Raw genomic sequence first — 23436 nt, forward strand, 5'->3', positions numbered from 1 at the left:
TATTAATTAAATTCGATTTTTAACAAAAATAACCGATGACTGAACTGAAATTTTTTATTTTGGTTATTTTGGTTTTCTTGTAATTCGGTTTCGATTCGGTTTTCATCTTTTTACTTCGATTTTTAAAATTTTGGTTTATTCAGTTCAGTTTTTAACCAAATAAACTGAATGCTCACCCCCAAGAAGAACATCATCGACAACTAGCAAGTGCGAAATGTAAGGAGCTTCTCTACTCACTATAATCCCCAAGCTTTTTAAAACCGAACCGGACAACAACCTATTCAGGGTCCAGTTCCTGGGTCAAACGGTCTGACCGTTCAAACCGAACAGATGGTCTGTTCTGACAAAAAAATTAAGAAAAATAGAAAAACGACCAAAAATCACTAAACATTTCGAACGGTTCGACCGCCCAGGCCAATGATTTGCTGACCAAATCAACGTTTTTTAGCTAAAATGATGGTTCTTAGGTAAAACGGAACCAATCAGGTGACCCATTCCCGATTTTTCCAATCCGACCGTCGGGTCTGGTTTTGAAAACCATGATAATCCCCATTAATTTATTTTCCTCATTTGCCTTCAAAAACATTCATACAATCGCAGTATAGATGAATGATATGCAACTAATTAAGAAGCAATCTATCCACTCTTGACCATACCATCTTGGCACGTGCACCTGCCGAATTGATTTCCAATATGGAGCAGGATGAGGGATACCGAACTCTTCATTTGACTAGGATATCATTGACGGATTGACCAATTATATCCAACTGCTCAAGGGCCATTCATAATGGATGAAATACCAGTCATCCATGACGCATCCACGATATTGTATTATTCTTAACAAACTGACTTGTATAGAATCTATAGATGACAAGATATTTAGTCGCTTATTTTCATCGGTTCAAATATGGTATTTGCCCCGCATGTAACACCATAAGCCTGATATCAATTTAAACAGTTCTCCCCATCCAGAGAACACAAGTAGAAAACGACAACTTCCCGGGGGAGGGCGGCCAGAAGAAATTAGAAGTTTAGAACAACGGAAAACAGAAACACAAAAGGGAACTGAAATATGGGGGAAAAAACCCTACTAACCGGTACAAACTCCTTTAAGTCAAAAAATAAATAAAAAATCAAAATAACACAAATACATGTGCCAAGCCACAGCACTCAAAGACAATTCAGGTAAATCCATTCCTTGGCTACTATACAAAACCATCTTCAGCTTCCAATGGCAAGTACAAAGCTTCTATCCATAAACCACATCTTTAAAACACACTTTGCTTGTACCATCAACAATCCGTCCGCACGTCAAGGTCACCATCTTCATCACCGAGCTTGTATCCACTGAAGTGATTGACCCTGAACTTCCATTCCCCTTTGACAGGGTCATAGGACACAAAATCTGCACCTTGGTCTCGGGCCTTCTTCACTAGCATCTCCTTGTACTTTTCTACTCTTGGCCCTTCTGTATACTGCTTTCCTGTCTTTTTGTCAAAGCATTTTATGTTGAGAAGAGTTACTTCAGCAGGTTTGTTAAGGCCTTGTCCTACTGGTGGCTTCTTGCTTTCATCGAGATATACAATCACCTCCCGATTATTAAACTGGACAAGGGATTCAAGATCAAGCCGTCTTACATCAGTCTCACCCATGAACTTGATGCTGCCATAGCCATGCCTTCCAATCACAAAATCTTTCACCCGGCGGCAGAAGCCTGGCTCGGCCCTTTCCTTGGCTGCCAGCTCTTGGATTCGGGGTTCTGTGTAGTAATCAGAATGTCGGAGCTTTGGCATCAGTGCCTCAATGTCTGCACCATGCTCATATACAATTGCAGCCTCACCAGCTCTGTGCCCAGTTAGTGTTATGTATGATTCCCCCCTTTCTATGTTATTATCATCATGTGAGCCATTTGGCTTCTGGTTTATTTTGACTTTCACTGCACCATTTTCAGCAAAATTCTCTGCATTAAGTTTAAAGGCAGAAGAATAAATAAGACACTAATAAACCAAGCCATTTAAAGAAAAAAAAAACAAGTGGAAAGAACAAAAAACATGAAACATTAAAATGTATAACCATTCCTGAGGTCAGCATAATATCACTGCACCAATGAATACTACACCTTGACACCCATTACTTTTCCTTCCCATAGTTCAATTATTAGTAGGTAAAAAAAATTGAGGGGGCAAATTTCCCTATTATAGTGTACTTCTCAAAAAAGCACAAAAACAAACTAGTTGTATTACTTCAAGGAATCACAACTACGGAAATAATTAGATGTTTTGGGGTTTGCATCTCTTCGAACACCATGCAATGGCTAAAACATTCATATAAAATTCACCTATATATTGCACATAGTATTAGAAATTTGTGTAACATAAATGAATATATATTAGCTATTAACTAATACAATGAATTATTTTTCTGATTTGACATATAACTGCCTTTTATCTGTTTTTTTTTTGGACAAGTAATAAAGAAAAAACAGAAATTATGCTCCATATGAGGTATCCTTTGTTTGTCATTTTTCATTTGCCCTTGTCAACTTCATAAATTTTCAGTTCCATTTTCTTTCTCTAAACTACTTCCCATGCGAATGAAGTGAAGTTCTTCTGCCAATTAATGTTACTCCTACATACAGTTTTAGCCAACATTTTTTGACTTATGGAGTGGCAGCTCTTTACTTGTATATTAAACTTTATTCCTTATTAATAATTTTTTTCCATCAAAAAGAATCACCCTACACCCACAAGACAGTGGGATGTCTGATCAATCCTTGGGGCTAAGGAAGCTTGCACAGGAACACCGTAAAAATAACAAAAGTTAACACCCTGCAGGCTAAATTTTCATTCATTTTATAATACCTTCTGCACTCTTTTTTCTTTTGGCTTGTAAAATGAAATTTTATTGATTGAGATAAAAGAAGTATTGTGTTACAAAAGCTTGCACAGGAACACTGTAAAAATAAACAAAAGTTCACTTCTTGCAGACTAAATTTTCATTCATTTTACAATGCCTTCTGCACTCTTTTTTTCTTTTGGATTGTAAAATGAAATTTTATTGATTGAGATAAAAGAAGTATGTGTGTTACACCCCCAGATGTTAGGCTCCATTGATTTTATAATCAAAATATAACTACATTGTAACACCACAAAACAATTTTTCCCTGTTAACCCCCTGCTGCTAGCCAGTGAATCTGCTACAAAATTTGCTGATTTATGCTTCCAACTCCACACCACTCCCATTTCTCTAGCCAGCTGTTTAGCTTGACTTAAAGTGTGCCAAAATTGCCATGTACCCTGAGAATCATTTTGAAACCACCCAATCACAGTTTTGGAGCCTCCTAACCTCTTACAGATCTTTAGTCATTGCAGAAGCACCTGCATTTCTGCTCTTGTGGAGTCTCCTATTCCTATTGGCCCTGAAAAAACAGCAATCTATGAACCTGAATTTTCCCTAAGAACTCCAATAATACCAGAGGGTCCTGGATTTCCAATGTTGCATCCATCAAAGTTGAGCTTAAATTGTTTCATGGCTGGCGGACAACTGTATGTATAATTGTATTCTTTATACATTTTACCTTACAATTGCATTAAAATAATCTGGGGCAAAAATGTTCAGATGTCTACCTAATGCCTCTCAAACATCAATGACTAACTCTCATTCTCAGCCAATGCACAAGTAGAATCCAAAAAAAAAAAAAGTTTCTGTCCTCTCACTTTGCACCTTTTTTTTTATCAGCATCTCGCTTTGCACCTTTCAGCTGAATGCTTTTATTAGAACCAAATTAAGGACTAAAGAAGCAAAAAAACAACTTACTAACAGGAACAATAACACAAAATAGAGGATAAAAAATAGCACACAAACACACAAAGGGTGAGAACTGAACATCTTAGGAGCATAACGAAGTCAAAAGCACTTACTATCTTTATCCTGGGATATAAAGCCATTTGTGGAAGGAGCAGACATCTCTCCAGATGCTTTTCCTGAATGACAGAGTATTGTGTCAAAACAAAAAGGACGAAAGAAAAGCAGTCAGGTATGGATCTTAAGAGTATCCCATATTCTTAAGAAAATTGTAGTTAAAAGTGGGAACATAGGCCATTTCTGGTTGATCAGAATACACAATAATTAAGTTAAGAATACAGAAACAATTTTCTGACATTATTAGAATGCCTCTATTCAGCCCTATAAGTTAAGAATATGGAAACAATTTCTGACACTTTATAATTAGAATGCCTCTGTTTGGCCCTCAGAAAATATAGGTCACACAAACTTTCTTAATTCCATTGAATTATCGAACACTAAGTAATTAGTTCTTATTTATTAAAAAAAGGTAGTCATTTCTTTTGTATAAAATATATTGAAAAAGGCAAAAAGGAAAAAGAAAAAACCTACAAATACAGCTGGTGGAAACCATCATTAAATTTTCATATTACAAAATGGTGACTGAAAATCAGTGAGGTTCACAAAATAACTTTTTAAATCTCAGTTAGAAACTGCTGCTTTAACATTAAAATGGTTCCAGTAGTTCAGAGAAAATTAAAATATTTTCTCAGATTTCTGACAATTGACAATCAAACAATTGTCAAAAATCTCAAGATAATAAAACTTCATAGAAGCACAACATTATCATTAACTGGGATATGCCACCCTCAACATAATCTCCATTCTTGGAATTCCCAGACCAAAGCATGCTAGCACCACAGTGAATAAAATATGAGGAAGTCAAACCCCAGACCTGGGATTCATTCCCATCTCTAAACACTCCCCCAATTCCTGCTAGGCCCAGATTGCACAAAGAGCTTCCTTTAAAAAATAGTTTAAGCCTGTGACTTCCCACCGGTTGCCACTCCATTATAGCCTTCCCCTTTACTTTAGAAGAGTTTGGAACTTCACCTTATGCTCTTAAAATATCATCCATCAAGAAAATCTCTAAAAGCCTCCAGAGTTTTCACCCAATGCACAACCTTTATCTTTATGTTCTCCACTATTTCTTCAATGGAGCTGGTTTTTTATCTCTGAAGATTCTTTCATTTCTCTCCTCCCATACCACACATAATGTTTCTGCCCTTAGCCCATTACTACCCTCCACATTATCCTACCTTCTTTCTTAGGCTGCCTTATGAAGTTCAAACTGAACAAGCTTGCCACATTTTGAAGAGCTTCCCACCCTGACATCCCAACCATTGAATGACAAGATATGTTTTTGTTGGCCACCCTTTTGTCTAAGAAAATACATTAATTCTTTTTATATACTTCTCTCCTTTTTATACACTAGCAAATGTGCACGTGTTGCACATGACAATTTCAGATAACAATAATAATTTCAATATCTTTATTAGAACCCATTAAAAAAGATAACTAAAACAAGGTGTGCTGGTGGATTTAAATTTTGTAGTTTATTTCCATTGTTAATAAAAATACTTCTTATTTATCATATTTGTTTTTGTTTAGGGAAATTGTCTAAAACTCACCACAACTTTTCAAAATGTCTAAAATTCACCATGTCACTAACTTGACGTTAAAGAGACTAACTGGTGTTAAATATTACCATTTTAACCTTCATAGAAAAATATAAAATGTATACAAAATAAATTAACGGGTGTTAATATATTACCACTTTAATAATTAGACATGAAAAAAAAAGGAAAAAGTTCAAAAATATTTTCAAATATAAAATACATAAAAACATAGAAATTATAAAAAAATATAAAAAATTATAAAAATTGTAAACAAAATAAAAAACTATTTTCAAATTATAGAAACTATAGAAATTGAAAAACAAAACCAACAAATAAAAATTGTAGGAAAAACACAAAAAATTATAGAAAAACACAGAAATTACAAATAAATAACAAAAAATACAGAAAAATTTATAGATTGTACAAAATAGAAAATGTAAAAAAAACAGAAATTATAAAGAACATTGGAAATTATAACAACACTAAAAATGCAAAAAAAAAAACAAGAAAATTGAAAACTGAAAAAGACCATTTTTCCTCTAACTCGCCATTCAAGGGTAATTTGGTCACGAAAATTGTTATTTATGCTGACATGGACACCTCTATTAAGAAGCATTAACGGTGCACTAACGGAAGGTGAGTTTTGGAAAATAAAAACTTAGTGGCAGGGTGAGTTTTAGACATTTTGAAAAGTTGTGGTGAGTTTAAGGGAAAAGTTAAAAACTCATGGTGAGTTTTAGGCAATTTCCCTTTTGTTTAATATATTATGATAAACATATAATATTAGAGGTTTGCACAATTTTTTTGACAAATTTCCTTATTTTCTATAATTTGTTATTTCCATCTACTTTTTGAGTTTTTATAATATAATAATAATTGACATCATGTTTTGACCTATTTGACTTGAAAGAGAAAACAATCTCATTTTTGGGAAATTTTAAATTTTCTATGCTATTTCCATAATTAATTTTAAACTATTCTTGTTTATCACACATTCACACTTATCTTTGTTTAATATGACAAATTTATAGTATTTTAGATATGTTAAAATTTTCTATAAATTTTCTACACTTATATTTCTGTAATTCTCTCTACTTCTATTTTTTATTTTTTATTTAATTATGACATTATTGGTTGACCCATTTTACACAAATAATTGGACTGTTAGGGTCAATGTTATGCAGGTTAGGCTGAGTTTGTGCTCAACCTAGGCCCAACCCTATGCTTTGGGACTAAGGCTCAAGCCCAAGTTCAAGCTTGATCTGCCCATGGATTAGGTTTGGGCTTGGATTGGTCAATCATCCCTATGGTAAAATTTGACACAAAATTATGTGTATATGTATACATATATAAAAATATTTGTCCACATATACATGTATGCAAGTATGTATATAATCAGGCCATACTCAAGATAGTGAGATACCTAAGGCTAGGCCTGGTAGCAGCTCAAAAAATAAAAGAGCCCAAACTCAGCCCAGATCCAAAAAGCCAAGCCAGTTCATCTAAAACTGCATTCTGGATTGGTAGCCCAGATTGAGCCTGTGCAGTTTACATCTATATGGGTCACTAACCACCAATTAAATGGAAACTTTCTTCGAGTTAGTTTAAATTTTTATTTTATTTCAATCATTAACGAAAATAACTCTGATTTATCACACTTATTTTTGTTTAATATGATGAAATACATAATATTAGAGATGCACCTAAATGTTTTCTATGAATCTTGTATTTTTAATATTTTTTGCCTCTTATCTTTTTTAAAATTTTTGTTATTTTATTATCACAATGTGGGTCAACCAATTTGACATAAAAGTTTGAACCATTGACCCACCAGTTGAATATGAAAATAGTTTTATTTCAGCATGAGTTTCATCTCATTTTCAAAATAAAAAGATTTAAGTTTTGTATTTCATTTCCATCATTAATAAAAATACTTGTTGTTTATCATACCTAACTTTGTTTAACATGATAAATATATAATTTTAGATCTTTATTATTTAAGTTTTGTATTCTTTTATTTTTAAATCTTTATTATTTAACTATGAAACTATCAGTTGACCCATTTGACCTAGATAGTTCAACTATGTATACTGCACATGGACAGGACAGTTTAGTTTTCAAATTGGGTTTAAACACAGGTTTTGTATTGTTAAAATTATTGCCCATAGATTTAACTAGTAGAATTTTTTGGTAAAAATCAAAAATACTTCAAAAGGGATCTAAGGAGGGAGAATAGGAGATAACAACTTAATGAGAGAGAATTGAATGAGTGAAAAGTAATAGTTTAAATTACAATGTATGCCCTCACAGTTAGAAAGACCAAATTCAAAAGTAGGGGTATTTTAGTCAAGAAAAGTCCACAAAACTTATTTATTTAATATACAGTAAATGTAGGATTGAATGAGAGGGGATGGGAGTTAATGCATTAAATATAAAACTTAATAAGAGGAAATGGAATGAATTTAATATAAATAGTATATCAAATTACATTTTTGTCCTTATAATAAAGAGAGTAAATTCAACAACAGGAGTACTTCAGTTGAGAAATTTTCCAAAATTAGACCTCATTCCCACTTTTAATAGTAGTATAGATATAGATTTACCAACCCAACATTAAAACTTTACCTAATTTCGACCTTACCTCTTATTCTTCTTTTGCCATTTTGCTTATAATAATTATGCTACCACTGCTTCATACATGCTGAGCAGTTGATTTAATTTGACCTCTAGTAAAAAGAAAAATCAGTATTCTTCATGTCTAAGCAGTTACTTGGATACCCTTGTTTCACATTGGACTGGTGATGGTTTAGATAGATAACAAAAAGATGATGGAAGTGACAAGGGAAACCGGAAAGGATGAAGTGGTCATAGTTAAAGATGGCCATGGTAGCTCAGCTTATAAGGGCCAGTTGTCTAGACATTTAATTATGGTTAGCATCTTTTATTCTGCACCTTGGTGATTGGAACAGGTGCTTCCAGGATATTTAGCTTTGTATAGAACCATTTTACATATAATGATTATCTTTCTTAATCAGTTACCTTACTCTTGAAATAGATTTGCTGTTTTGTCAAGACCACTTACTTTGCTGTAATCTATCAGATATTAGTGCCTTTTCAATTGGGCTTACAAATTATTTTATCATCAATTCATAATTGCTTTTTGTCTTCTCTTTTCTTTTCTTTTCTTTTTTTTTTTTTTTTTTGATCAGTAAAACAGAAGAAGCTTTTATTGATATAAAAAAGAATTTACAATAGTGAGCAGCCTCAGCTACCCTTGTAACAACAACCAGAGAACAGTAAATGCCCCAGAGTTCGGGTCTTTAAATTACAACCATGCCCAAAAGGTCTATTGCTTTTTTCTTTTGTTGAATGCATGTTTTCACTTAAGAGAAGATAAATTTTCTTCCTCTTTCCAAAGAAAATTTCAGCAGCTTTCCTGCAGTCTAATTGGTCTTTGCTTATACTTCTTACTTGGATAACCAAAAAAATTGCTATTACTAAGCACAATTTGATGTCATGCGTTATTCTTTTGGTTGTATAAAGCCAAAGTAGCCTATTAAGAATGTAAACTGGCCTACAGCAACTGCAGGCTTGGCTTTCTAATGGTGTTTTCTTTCTGCTTTTCAAATATTGGGTTCTCATTGTAGAAAACAATATTCAAGTTTTATGGATTTCTTTATTGGTAAGTTTGATGAATTGTTCCTGGATACAAATGGAGAGTTTACCTATGTTCCTATTACATGTCTTAATGGGATTATGTGAGACCAAGAAGGCCGTGGAAACACTGATATGCTCAAATCATATGTGTGTGCACTTCTCATTCATGATCAATACTGCATCATGTATATCTAGTTGGGTGCAGGGACCAAAAAGAGAAAAGATTACCATTTTCCTCATGGAAAGAGTCATTTGCCTCCTTGAGTAAAGACAATTTCTCTATACTGGTTCTTGAGGGCCACTGGTCTGTGGGCCGAATAACTAGTGCTCTTGGATTTTCTCTTGGGATAAAAAGAGCATCCGCCTTTGGTGTGCCAGGCACCTCTTCATCATCACCAAAAAATGGTACCTGCATAAGGAGAGCAATTAGAGTTTTTATTTTTATTTTTTGCAGTAATATCTTCCATACTTGGAACAGGATCCTAAAAAACAATAAACCCAAGTTGAGGATGAATCCGATGAGCTACATTATCAAAATAATATCACAAAAATCTTCTACCAAGCTTCCCCAACCAAGTTTTTACCTTTGGACCATCACTTTTTGGATGATACTTCCTTGCTGGCAACCGAATCCTTCTTTGGGACAAGTGTCGAGAAGTTAATAATGAGGAAACTCTAACTGGAGTAGGTTTATCAGCAACCTGTTTGGGAATAATGTCAAGTCAAATGAATTAAGCAAGGAAACACTACATGAATATGGCACATGGGCATAGAGCTTATGCACCAGATCTACATTTTACTTTTTCTGTACATCCTTCTAAGTTTGTTAACAAAACTTTTTAATAACTCATCAAGAAAGAGGAAAGAAAACTTGTGCAGTGGATCTACTAAATAGCAGCTAATAAGAACATTCCTCATTAGTATGTCACCAAGCTGGTGTTTCCTTTGCAAAGCTAATGGAAAAGGCTTTAACCATCTACTAATCTCCTGCCCTTTTGTTGTAGGCCTCTAGTAAAAGATTTTTTATCTTTCTGGATGCAGGTGGGCAGTGCCTCTGCAGATTGGTGGACTCTTCGACCCAAGTAACTTCAGGTGGGGGAGAGTGTTGTGGGGATGTGCTAGGGCTGCTTTGGTATGGATATTTTAGGAGGAAAGAAATTCTAGGATCTTTAATGATAAAGAAAGGGATGAGGCTACTGTTTGGGTTTGCATTTTGAACAGGGCTATCAATTGGTCTAAAGCTTTGGGTATTTTCTCACAATTCTCCTTTGTTGACCTTTGGAGAAACTGGGAATTGATTGCTAAATCTTCTTTGGTCAAGGAAGAGCCCATAGTAGCTTGGAAGCCCCCTGAAGAAAGCTTTATCAAGCTAAGTTTTGATGGTAGCAGCCTTGGTAACCCTGGGCTCAATTGTAATCTTTATTTGTTTTTGAGGCTGCAAGCTCACACTTCTTTATGGACATTTTATGTTGAATCCTTTGATGGTTCTTATTTGATCTTTAACAGAATGCTTCTTATTTTATTTATAAAAAAAGGCAAATATAGCACATCATGCACTAGTGAAACAAAAGTACATTCCCCAATATAATATTCTATAGGATCAATCAAGCTCCTATTACATAAAGACCAAATTATATTGTAGGCAAGCTATACCGGAATACTCGAAATCCCATATTGAATTGAGGGTGCAGAGCCAGAGCGACCAATAGATATTTGAGGCATTGCAGGTAGAGTTCCAAACGGATTGGAAACAGGTGCTGGTTGCACAGCAGCAGTGCTCTGAGTTGCAGACCTGTTAAAGATATAAATATGAGCCAATTTGAATCATTCAATCAAAAAGACATGAGAACCAAACCATGCAACATAATACAGAAAAAAGAAAGAAAAATAGTAGGTTCTATTGTAAGCACACTTGAGTCATCATCATCTAAGCCTTCTCCCAACTATATGGGGTCAACTACATGAATACTGTTTTGCTATTCCGTTCTGTTCAATGCCATATCCATCATTAAATTATTAGCACTTAAATCATTTCTTATTACTTCCACCCAAGTCCTTTTCGGTCTGCCCCTAGTTGTCTAGCTCTTCTAGCCCCTTCAATTTTAACAGATCACTATTCTAACAGATCATCTATGCATGTGACAAAATTATCTCGGCCTACTTTCTCTCATTTTATCACCTATTGAAGTTACTCCTAGGAACTATGGCTTCATTTCTAACCCCCACCTTTCTAGTTTCTCCATATTGTAAGCACGTTTAAGTGTTTTACACTTTTCCCTTCAGATATGATCTCAATGGATTAGAAATACCAAAGGAAACAACTTTCCATGTACCACTAACACCATAGAGATACATAAATACAATTCAACCCAACAAAAGGCATGCTGACAATCTATAACACCAGTAAGAAGAACTAACGTATTGCAAGTTAAAGGATCTAGAAGAAAGGTACAAACCAAAAAGGACATGGATTGCTATGGGTTGCAGTAATGAGATTGAAAGAGATGAATTGCAAGCTGTGCTTCAAGAGTTAAAAATTTGTAAAATGCTAAACCTGAAAATATAGAGATGCAGCGATAGGGTGGCTTAAAAACAATGTAGCAGCACAAGGTATACTTTGAGACACACTACACAGATAGCTAGGGAAGTAGGAGTGGCATGCTTGTGGACACACAGAGCAAGCAAACAGCGTAGCAGTTCACTAGCAAGGCAAGGGATGAATAGGGAAAGTTTATGCTGGGGTAATCTTTTTTTTTTTTGGGTAAAAGTGCTGGGGGTAATCATGGACTTGTTTTTTGCCATTCTCCAAACAGTGTAGCCAAACCCCATATGGAAATTAAAAATATATACAAATATCCTTCAGTTAGGAACTAAGGATTCCACACATCCCACAATCAACAATCCTACTACACAAGTTGCATTGTAGGCCACCCATAATTCAACTAGATCAAACTAAAAGATCATATCTTATGGTGAAACTGATCAATTTGGTGATTCTAACCACCTAAACTAATGTAACTTTTTGGGTGGCTAAAAATTAGATACTGGTCAAGAGAGTAGAAAAAACAAAGAACATACGATTGCCCAAAGGTACCCTGACCAAAAATGCTTGATGCACCACCAAAGCCACTTGAAGCTGCTGAAATAGAAAGAATTGGAACTGTAAGCTAAAAATAAATTAATATGGAAGATGGAGAAGCTATATTATCTTAAAATACCTGTTTGTGTCTGCCCAAAGCTTCCAAAGGAAAATGCCCCTGTTGTCTGGGCAGGTTGTGCTGACTGAAAAGGAGTAGAAAGAAGAGGCTGCAAATAAAGAGAATATAAAACAAAACCAAATTTACTGAATGCATAATAAGCAAAAAAGGTAACCTTTAATCAGATTATAATAATGAAGAAACCTAACTGAGATTAAATAAAGTGTAGACTGTGACAAGAAAATTGTTGGAATATAAGAATAATCATCAAAGAGATTGCAAAATGATTTTGGTCATGTCATTGATAGACAGTCTTGTGGCATTATTAGTTGGGTTATGCTTATCATATGTTTCTTTTTTTGGTGAGAAAGGTATTGTATTAATGTCAAAAAAGAATAGACCATATACATCCATATGATAGCATGACCATACAGCTTGATAGCAATATATTAACAACGAAACAAAATGTCCTTATCAAAAAACCTGCGGTAACCCAGCCCTTTGAACTTATGAGATGACATCCAAGAGCAAAGCACTCCTTTGATATTGCACAGCAGGACCTGATCATCTGAGCTTAAGCTCTTTAAGATTTGGGAATTCCTTCCTCTCCAAATACCCCAAAAGAACAGCAATTGGAATTTAAACCCCAAAGGACTTTCCTCTTTTTCTCAAACCTTTCAAATGCCAACTCGGGAGAGGATAGAGGATGGAAAGCAACCAGTCCAACCAAATGATTCAAGAACCACACTCCACACCTTATTTACAAACAGGCAGTATAAGAAGATATGATTGGTTGTTTCCAAGTTCCAACTCAGCAGAACAAAAAAGACAACCAATCTGATCCAGAACCATCCTCCTATTTAGAAGATTATCATTAAGTAGCCTTTCCTCAAGGCAGCTGTCAAAACAAAGAATTTAACCTCTGAGGGAGCACTGTTGTGCCAAATCCTGATTGCAGGAAAGTCATTAGGGAACTCCCCAACTGTTCTCACCATTCCACCTTCTAGAGTCCTGTGAACCCAATTGAGGAGAATGAAGCTGGAGCAGCCAAAGCATTTCCATCAATTGATCCATCTCCCAATCATTCAAATTCCTTCTAAAAGTTGGGAACCAATTGACGGCATCATTAGAGAGAATAGCAATCTCTAATCAACACCTCCCTATCCTGAGCAGCCATGAATAATGCCAGGAAAACATCCATGCTTATCATATGTTTGCTCATACTAGAAGAGCCGATCCTTTGAGCTGAAATATCAACTTGTTTGAACCTACATTTTTCCAGAAGTTTCTTTTTTTCCTTTTTTTGGTTACTAATTTTTTCCCAGGTTTGGGGCTAATATAACCATTTAACATTCAAATCCCTCCTTCAACCAATAGTAAATTTAAAAGGTTTAAAAAAATAATCCTTCAACATGAACTGAATCAGAAACTAGCTCACCCTCAAGTCAGCCAATCCAGCCACACAGCCCACACCCAGTCCAACTGGGACTTTACCACATCCCGCAAACAAAAAATGAATAAATAAAGCAAGAAAAAAAAGAAGGCAAAATAGAATAAAAAACAAATAAATCAGTGATTATTCTGTAGCCAGGAGATAATACCGACCCTCATTAACAAAGTTTCTGATAACTGTACGTGTACCAAATGGAAAATTTGCTAAACAGCAACCAGAATGTACCATGTACCCTGACAGGGGATGACATTATTACACAGAGGTGCCTGAATTTTGAAATATGCAATTACTGAAACACCTTCAACAACCACACCCTGTGCGTCAACAGTAACCCTCTTCAGGGTGCACAAGCCCCCTGCCTACATAGCAAATTCAATATGGTGAATGATACAGCATACTCGAACTCAATTATCAGGTCAGGTGCAAGTAGAGGTTTCCCAACCTCACCATCTCAGCCCCTTTCTCATATGCAGTATCAAGCAGAGTAGGAAATTTAGAAGATGTTATTGATAAACATATTGCATAAAGGACTTACAGTTGTTTGACCAAAACCCAATGGAGTGCTTGTAGAAGGCATTGATGGGGTGCTTGAGAACAAGCTCCCTCCAAAACCAGTTGATGGTGTGCTGAATATGCTTGGCTGACTGAAGGAAGGAGTTGTACTCTGTCCAAAAGTAGAAGTAGTCTGTCCAAATGTAGAACTTGTCTGCCCAATTGGAGGCGTGGTAGACTGGAGCAATGAAAATGGCTGGGTATTACCAAAAGTCAAGCCAGAACCAAATGTTGAAGTTGTTCCTGGAACAGAAGCAGACCCAAAAATTGAGGGTGATGACCCAAATGCAGATGTTGTTGATGAACCAAATAGTGATGGGGATGAACTAGTTCCAAATGTAGGGGTTGAGGGTGCTCCAAATAAAGATGGTGTAGATGATGAAGTTGTCCCAAATGGGTTTACTGTTGATGATGAGCCAAAGGGTGAAGAGCTGAATGCTGGAGTAGATGAGGTACCAAAACCTGTTTTTGGAGCAAATGGGTTAGAAGATGTTGAGGTGGAAAAAGGATTTGAAGAAGACTGTCCAAATGTGGGTGAAGCACCAAAAGGACTTGGCTGCGAAGTAGGGGAACCAAAACCAATTGCACTGGTAGGCTGAGTAGCAGGATTTGGACCACCTGAAATATCACATATTTGTGCAGAAGTATACAGAATTAGTAAAATGCACTTAATGAGAGCAAAGATAGAACATCTCAAGGTAATTCTATGACTGTAGATAAAGCATACCTTTATCCCCCAACTGATAATCCTCCCACCTCAATTCTTCATGGCTTTTATCCTTGTAGGAAGGCATAGCAGATATTGACTCCAGCTTTCCAGCAGGCTGAGTACCGGTGCCGCCATCCACCTCAGCTGTCGGGGTGTAAGGTGTAGCTCTACTTCCCCCACGTTGAGCTCCAAAAGCTGATTGTCCAAATGTGGTGCCTCCAAATGTTGGTGTCGTTGTCTGGGCTCCTGCATGTAAGTTTCAATAAATCAAAGCCCAGGTATTTATGGAACAAAGATCAAGACATAATGCATGAACCACTAAAAAGTTTTCCCTGAAGTCCCTAATACTCTGAAATAGTATGTAAATCAACCTTGACATTCCAAAGTGTTAAACAACCAATACAGGAAAAGCACTAACCAAAAGGAGAACTCTGAGCTCCAAAAGGAGATGCAGTCGTCCCAAATGGACTGCTACCAAAAGCAGAAGCTGATTGGCCAAAGGCTGGACTTGAACCAAAACTAAAGGAAGCAGTACTTGATGCACCAAAAGCAGGAGAACTTGAAGCACCAAATGCAGGGGTGCTAGAAGTCCCAAATGCTCCACCAGAACCAAATGTTGGTGCACTAGATACACCAAATGTTGTAGTTGTTGTACTTCCAAAAGCTGGGGTACTTGTGGCACCAAAGGCAGGGCTGCTTGTAGCACCAAAGGCAGGGTTGCTTGTAGCACCAAAGGCAGGTTGACTTGATGCACCAAAAGGTGAAGAGGAACCAAATAAACTGCTCCCAAAAGCTGGTTGTGTTTGTTGAAATGTACTTCCAAATGGACTTGATTGAGTAGGAGTTGACCCAAATCCTCCAAATGCAGGCTTCTGCCCAAATATAGAAGACCCTATAGAAGAAGGAACAAGTAAAAGAATTGCCAGTCAAGAAAAACAAACAAAGTACATAAATGTATAACAAATACACAAAATGGCAACAAATAGTTCCTTCATTTGGTGAATGAAGGTAAAGAGGTTCTAATCTGATAAAAACGAATAGAAATAGATGTTGTCAGAAAAACAAAACCAAACTAATAAATAATTGATAGAAGTTCAAATGACAAATGAAATGAATGAATATAATTAATGATGATATGTGGTTTCTTCCTTTTGGAGAACTCCACATTGTCTCAAGTTTTGCCAGCATGGCCTGCTATTGTCTCAGGATCAAAAAGTGCTATTAATAGGATGGATTTTAAAGTCAAACATGAAGATATAGTTTGTATTGATAGTACTGTTTGCTGCCTTCTTGGTGTCCAAATATAAAATGCACACATTCTAATGGAGGATGTCTTGTCCTCAATTTGTACATTTTGCCATACATATTAATGTATAAAATATCTTGATGTTACATGTATTTCTCAAAAAAAAAATGAAGAAAATATGCAGAAGACAACGGAGAAATGTACAACTCAGTAGTCAACCATCCAACTACAAAGGCATTGAAAACATAATATTCTACAGGGATGCAGAGTTGATCTTTTCGATAAGTGAAGGTTGACTTTATGAAATAAGATGATAGAGAAATGTACAACCTAGTGATCAACCACCCAAGTAAAAGGGAATTGCAAACAGAATATCCTACAGGGAGGCGGAGTATATCTTTTCAATAGGTAATATTCTACAGGAATGCATAGTTGATCTTTTTTTATAAGTGAAGGTTCATTTATGACCTAAGATTATAAAGAAATGTACAACATAGTGATCAACCATGCAAGCACAAGAGAATTGCAAAAAGAATATCCTACAGGGAGGCAAAGTTGACCTTTTCAATAGGTAATATTAGTTGTATTAGATAAGTTGAAAGGTAAAAGTGGCATTGCATCATATCAGGCACTTCTGACCAAGTCTACAGTAAATCAGAGGCCATTGAACTTAACCAAGTAAATTTTGGTTAAAAAATGTAAGTTTTTGGCAGTCTTGGCAAGATGAAGAGACAAGGACTCATGAACATGTCTAAACTCTAAAGAAAAGTATAAACTATTAAAGTGATCTGTATTTTGTTGAATTCTTAACATTATAAACCTATAGAAAAAGGTCTAAAGATTATCTTTCTTACCTAACTCCAGAAAGGCAGAACTTTTATCTGCTTTCACTGACCTTCATATAGCTAGAGACTTGGGTATTCTGCACCTAACTAATAGATGAGATTCTGCTAACACCATCAAGTGGCTAGAAAAAAAGGACAGGGGCCCTTGGAGACTAGCTCTCTACCTGGATGAAACCAGAGGTATCTTGAATTCTACGGTTGTAAATCAGTTTTGGATTCCTAGGGAACAAAACACAATTACAGATGGCCTAGCGAAATCTGGTGCTTTGGATTGTCTTTATAGTGCAAGCTCCCTGCTAGTGCAGTTTTTTGGCTGGCCTTTTGCTCTTCTCTGTACATCATTTTATGTACTTTTCTCTTCAATGAAATTCATTATCTTTTTTCAAAAGATATAACATTTGTAGGAAAAATGGCAGTCATTTTGTACATAGCTGTTCATTTATATTGAGTCCATAGCTAGCATGTCTGATACAGACATTTCAAACATTTAGGAGAGTCCATGCAACATAGGACTTCGGGGGCTTCATACAATAAGGATTGGAGGTTAAAATTATGTTTTATGTACTGAGAATAATAAAAATCAATATCACAATGTCCAAATTATCAGGCCATTCATTAGTACACTGCAGGACAGAGTAGAATCAGAACACCAATACAAATTACAGGTTAAAAAGGGTTACTTATTATCAAAAGAAATAATATAGAATATGAAAGTTCAACCATATGTCACAAATCATACTTTTTCTTTAGGATGCACCTAAGTAGGTTATAGGTAGTATCTTCATATCATACTTACCACCAAATGAAGATGAAGCACCAAATGTAGGCGTTGAACTTCCAAAAGCTGGAGACGACGAAGCACCAAATGTTGGTGTGGAAGTTAGAGGTGAAGAAGATTGAGTAGCTCCAAATACACCAGTTGATGTGCCACCAAATATGGAACTCCCTGTCTGTGAACCAAATGGTGTGGTACTACCAAAGGGTTTGGGAGCAAAAGGATTGGTGCTAGAATTGCTGGTCTGCCCAAAAATTGATTGGGATCCAAACGGACTACTGGAAGACTGCCCAAAAGCTGTAGCAAGATAACGAATGAACATTTATCAGTTATAGTAACAAAATCCAGAAAACAACTAGAGAAAGAAAATTCTCCAAGAGCAAAAAACCATGAGAAATAACACACCAAAAGAAAGGTAAACAAGTTGCAACCATATCTATGTAGAATCATAGAAACATCCTTTTGACAGTTCTTTTGCTCGAAGATACCCACTCGATAGTTGGTTAAAACTTAAAAGTGAACTAATGCATACAACAAGATTCGGAACGCATCCAAAATCTGAATTGCCAAAAAGGGTGGCGAAAGATTTGTTCAAATAGATAATTTGATACCTTGCAACATCGAAACTCATAATTATAACCCAAATTCCAGAGATTAACCTAAAAACAATATCGGAAACCAAAAAAAGGATTGGTGGAGAGGAAGAAATTCACAATGTGAGACCTTGTATCAAGTAATAAATGCAGCCAATATAAGAACAAGAAATCAGAAGAAACACTAAAAGCTGTTAGATATTACTTACTAAACTATATACAGAGGGAGAGAGAGAGTGAGAGAGAGAAAGAGAGAGCGCAAAATCTTAAAAGAATTCAAGCAAATTTTCAAATAGACTCACAGGATGAACCCGACAACAAAATGAACCGAAATGCAATAAATAAAGACTTACGGTTACTCGAACCAAACATTTTGCTTCGCGTTCTTCAATCCAAACCGACTTAGTTTCTGCAATTCGAAGACACAGCGAGAGAGAGAGAGCATGAATCAGAGAAAGTAAAACGATACGATAAGAACTGAATCTTCTGATATTTATAAGCATTCCAAGTTTCCTTGCTTCGATCGGTTAACGCGTGCTTAAATCCAACGCTAATTAAATCATCCTACATGAAATTATTATATTTCAATCAATATAGACTTGTACCTGCTTACGCAGTCCACACGCAGTGGATCGAACGAAACCGGTTAAGGGGAAGTTGCAATAGTTTCTTATATTAGGGATTTAGGGCAGACGAATCAACCGGGAAAAAAAATGGGGATTCGAGAGGGTTTAATGCAGGAAAGAAGAGACCAAGAGGGATGGGGAACGATGGTAAGAAGCCCTTGATTTTGTTTTTTATTTGTTATAATTTTATTTAATATTATTATATTATCGTATATTAAAATTTTGGAAAATTGCTGAAACCTCCTTTGAGATATCTGAATGACATAGATATACCCTAGATTTTCTAAACCGACTCTGACAACCGATGACGTGGGACCCTCCGTTAGTTTTCGTTACTAATTCGTAATGTTTGAATTCTTTTAAAAGTGCGGATCTCCTAAGTCCTACAGACAACTTATTCTACCCACACGATATATAACAGCCACACATGAGAAATATCTCACGCTTTTATATGCATTGTGGGGCAGAGACGTGGTTTCAGTACTGTGTGGGTAGAGCCCTTGTGTGTAGGAGATTTGGTGTCGTCCTCACGTTATTACATTATGTGAGTGATTTGTCAATAAAATAGACATGAAATACAGAAAACTACATCTCTTATTGTGCATATATTAAAACTACATCTCTTATTGTGCATATATTAAAACTACATCTCTGGTTGTTTTTAGAAGCATTTATCTTATTTTTAATTTATTTGAATTTTTTATTTTAAAATTAAACAAAATAACCCAAAGTGGCTACTAAGTTCTAAAACTTTTAGCTCCTCTCATTAACTCACTATTAACTCATTTAATTATATATTCTCATTATTAATGTCATTAACTCACTTATTCAATAACTCATGCCATTAATTCTTTTCTCTTTTCTATTAAATTGCCTAAAATTCAATATCTATTGCAATTTAACTATATCTATCTATCTACCTATCTATATATAATTACTAGTAAAAGTGTACGTGTGTTGCACGTGGCAATATCAAATGATGATGATGATGATAGTTAGCAACCAAATGACCTTATTGGTTGAACCATTAACCTATTTAACCAGTAAAATGGACTATGATTAAGACATTAATTCATTTTTTTCTTTATATTTTAGCCATTTCTATCTTTACTAACAATAATTCTTATTTTTCAAACATATTTTTGTTTAATATGAAGAATATATAATATTAATGCATGTTCAAATTTTTCTATAAAATTTATAAAAAATTCTATATTTTTATTTTTTATTATTTAATGTATGAGATAATAAAAATTACATATTCACCAAGAGGAAATGCAATTCCAATAAATTGGTTTTTAATATTGTGGTAAAATCAATTATATATATATATATATATATATATATATATGTTATTTATATTGCATTTTTGTAAACTTCTTATATGATTAAAATAGTTGAAAAAATACTTATATTTTTGTTTTTCTTTGTTTCAATTATTATATTTTCTTTTCCTTTTAATAATTTATTATTTTTTAAATTAAATTGGGTTGTATCAGACTCAGATATCCAACATATTGATCAGATTCAAATTTGAATCAATATTTATGAGATTCAATTAGATCTTTGGATCGAATTGAATTCATATATACATTGATTCAAATCCGATCCAATCTATTTGCATCCCTACCAAACCACTTGCCTACAATGACCTAGCTAATTAAATCATTAAACCATTTGACATGGTTAGTGGGGTCGTGTGTAAGATATTAATGCTCTTTATTTTTGTCCTATTTCTATCATTAATGAAAATAATTCTTATTAATCACACTTTTTTATATGATGAATATATAATATTATATATTGTATCTAAAATTATCTACAAATTTCCACATTTTCTAGAATTTTATGTATTTTATTATTTAATAATAGCATCATGTATTGATCTATTTGACATTAATAGTTGAACCACTAACCCACTACTTGGATGGAAAAACTATTTTTTTCTTTTTCGGTTGATTTTAAACCATTTATTACATTTTTGTCATCAATAAAATTAATTCTTATTTTTGCATGTGGCAATACCAAATGATGGTGATGATAATAATCAATAATCAAAGGACCTTACTAGTTGATTAAGACATCAATTCATATTTTTCTTTGTATTTTAGTCATTTCTATCTTTACTAACAATAATTCTCATTTTTCAAACATATTTTTTGTAATATGAAGAATATATAATATTAATGTATGTTTAAATTTTTTATAAAATTTAAAAAAAAAATTCTATATTTTTATTATTTATTTATTTAATTTATGAGATAATAAAAATTATTTAGTTACCAAGAGGAAATGAAATTCCAATATATTGTTTGAACATTGGTTTTTAATATTGTGGTCAAATCAATTATTTATATATATATATATATATTATTTATATATAGTATATATGCTATTTATTATTTATTTATAAATATGTTATTTATATTGCATTTTTGAAAACTTTTTATATGATGAAAACAGTTGAAAAAATACTTATATTTTTTGTTTTTTTTATTTCAATTGATATATTTTTCTTTTTCTTTTAATAATTTATTTCTTTTTTAAAAAAATTAAATCGAATCGTATCAAATTCGAATATCTGACATCTTGACCGGATTCGGATTCAAATCAATAGTTTTGATATCTAGTTGAATCTTTGGATTAGATCATATTTGAATTACCCTAATTCAAATCTGATCTGATTTGTTTGCATCCCTACCAAACCACTTGCCTACGATGACATAGCTAATTAAATTATTGAATCATTTGACATGGTTAGTCAGGTCATGTCTTAAACATCAATATTTTTTTTATTTTTTATCCTATTTTTTATCCCATTTCTATAATTAATGGAAATAATTCTCATTAATCACATTTTTTATATGATGAATATATAATATTATAGAATATACCCAAAATTGTCAACAAATTTCTACGTTTTCTAGAATTTTATATATTTTATTATTTAATAATAACATTCATTTGGCATGGATAGTTTAACCACTAACCCATCACTTGGATGGAAAACCACCTTACTTTTTAGGTTGATTTTAAACCATGTATTCTATTTTCATCATAGATAAAAGTAATTATTATTTTCACATTTATTTTTGTTTAATATGGTGAATATATAACAATAGAATTGTAATACAAAGCTTATATTTTTCTTTGAGTTTATATATGTATGTATGTATTTATGTATATATTTAATATCCGTTACTTAGTTATGACATCATAGATTGACCCATTTGACCCGGAATGTTAGATCATTGACCTACCTACCTTCTAGATATGAAAATGGTTTCATTTTCAACCTGGTTTTAAATTTTGCATTTCATTTATATCATTGATAAAATAATTATTATTTGTCATACTTATTTTGTTTATATTATTAGTATATGATATTATAGATGTGCCCAAAATTGTTTCATATTTTTTATACTATTCTATTTTAAAAGAAAATTATTTTTAACTATACATCATGGGTTAACCTATTTGACTTGAAAGGTTGAACCACCAACCCACCCCCTAGATAGGAAGATGGCTTAATTTCCCATTGGTTTTAAGTTATTTATTTGATGCCCATCATTAATAAAGTTATGTTTATTATCATAGTTATTATGACATCATGAAATTATCCATTTGACCCAAATGGTTGAAGTACCTACCCACGACATATATGGAAAATATGATTTCATTTATAGGTTTATTTTAAAAATATAAAATTTCATTCTATTAATAGTTATTGTGTAGGGATTTGTTAGTAGAATTTAATGATAATAAACAAAAATATTTTTTATATTTTTAAATTGGTATTATTTATTTATGATATCATGAAATTACCATTTGACACAAATGGTTGAACTACTTACCAACCGCTTAGATGGAAAATATGATTTCATTTCTATGTTTATTTTAAAAATATATAAAAATTTCATTCTATTAATAATTATTGTGTATGAATTTATTAGTGGAATTTAATGATGATAAACAAAAGTATAAATGTTGGATTCAATGAGAGAGAATGTGATTTATTTAATGACTTAAATGTGAGACTTAATGATAGGTAATTTAATGTACTTAATGGTATTCTTTTAATTACATTTTTTGCCCTTTCAATGGAGATGAACTAAATTCAAGAAGAGGTGTATTTCACTAAAGAAATATTCCAAAAGTCAATACCTCCTCATTCACACTTTTATAAGTCAATACCTCCTCATTCCCAAGTCAATATATACTAGCGGGGACCCGTGGAATGTACAAACTTTGTTAAAGATTATATAATTGTTTTATATTTTAACTTTTTAGTAACCAATCCGACCAAGCTCAACTCAAGTTG

The 23436-nt window shown here is 33.7% G+C and overlaps 1 protein-coding gene across 4 annotated transcripts; it reads right to left on the reverse strand.

Moving 5' to 3' along the window:
* Nucleotides 1–1049: 1049 nt before the first annotated feature.
* LOC148860910 (nuclear pore complex protein NUP98A-like) lies at nt 1050–19297 on the reverse strand. 4 transcript variants are annotated; one of them, XM_088940978.1, is made up of 13 exons: nt 19095–19297; nt 18843–18898; nt 17918–18193; nt 15449–15922; nt 15049–15276; nt 14305–14939; nt 12338–12425; nt 12198–12258; nt 10773–10911; nt 9704–9820; nt 9348–9528; nt 3921–3983; nt 1050–1960 (listed from the first exon to the last, which is right to left on the reverse strand). In XM_088940978.1, the coding sequence occupies exons 2-13, from the start codon at nt 18859–18861 to the stop codon at nt 1293–1295; spliced, it is 2949 nt and encodes a 982-aa protein (XP_088797104.1). In that variant the 5' UTR covers nt 18862–18898; nt 19095–19297; the 3' UTR covers nt 1050–1292. The 4 variants fall into 4 exon arrangements, with proteins under 4 accessions (XP_088797104.1, XP_088797106.1, XP_088797107.1 ...); XM_088940980.1 differs by having other exon boundaries at nt 1050–1936; nt 19095–19281; XM_088940981.1 differs by having other exon boundaries at nt 1050–1936; nt 12198–12255; nt 19095–19264.
* Nucleotides 19298–23436: the final 4139 nt, after the last annotated feature.

The sequence above is a fragment of the Nelumbo lutea genome, chromosome 4, assembly GCF_056320005.1.
Source record: "Nelumbo lutea isolate HS-2025 chromosome 4, American lotus-T2T, whole genome shotgun sequence".
Classification (NCBI taxonomy): Eukaryota; Viridiplantae; Streptophyta; class Magnoliopsida; order Proteales; family Nelumbonaceae; genus Nelumbo; species Nelumbo lutea.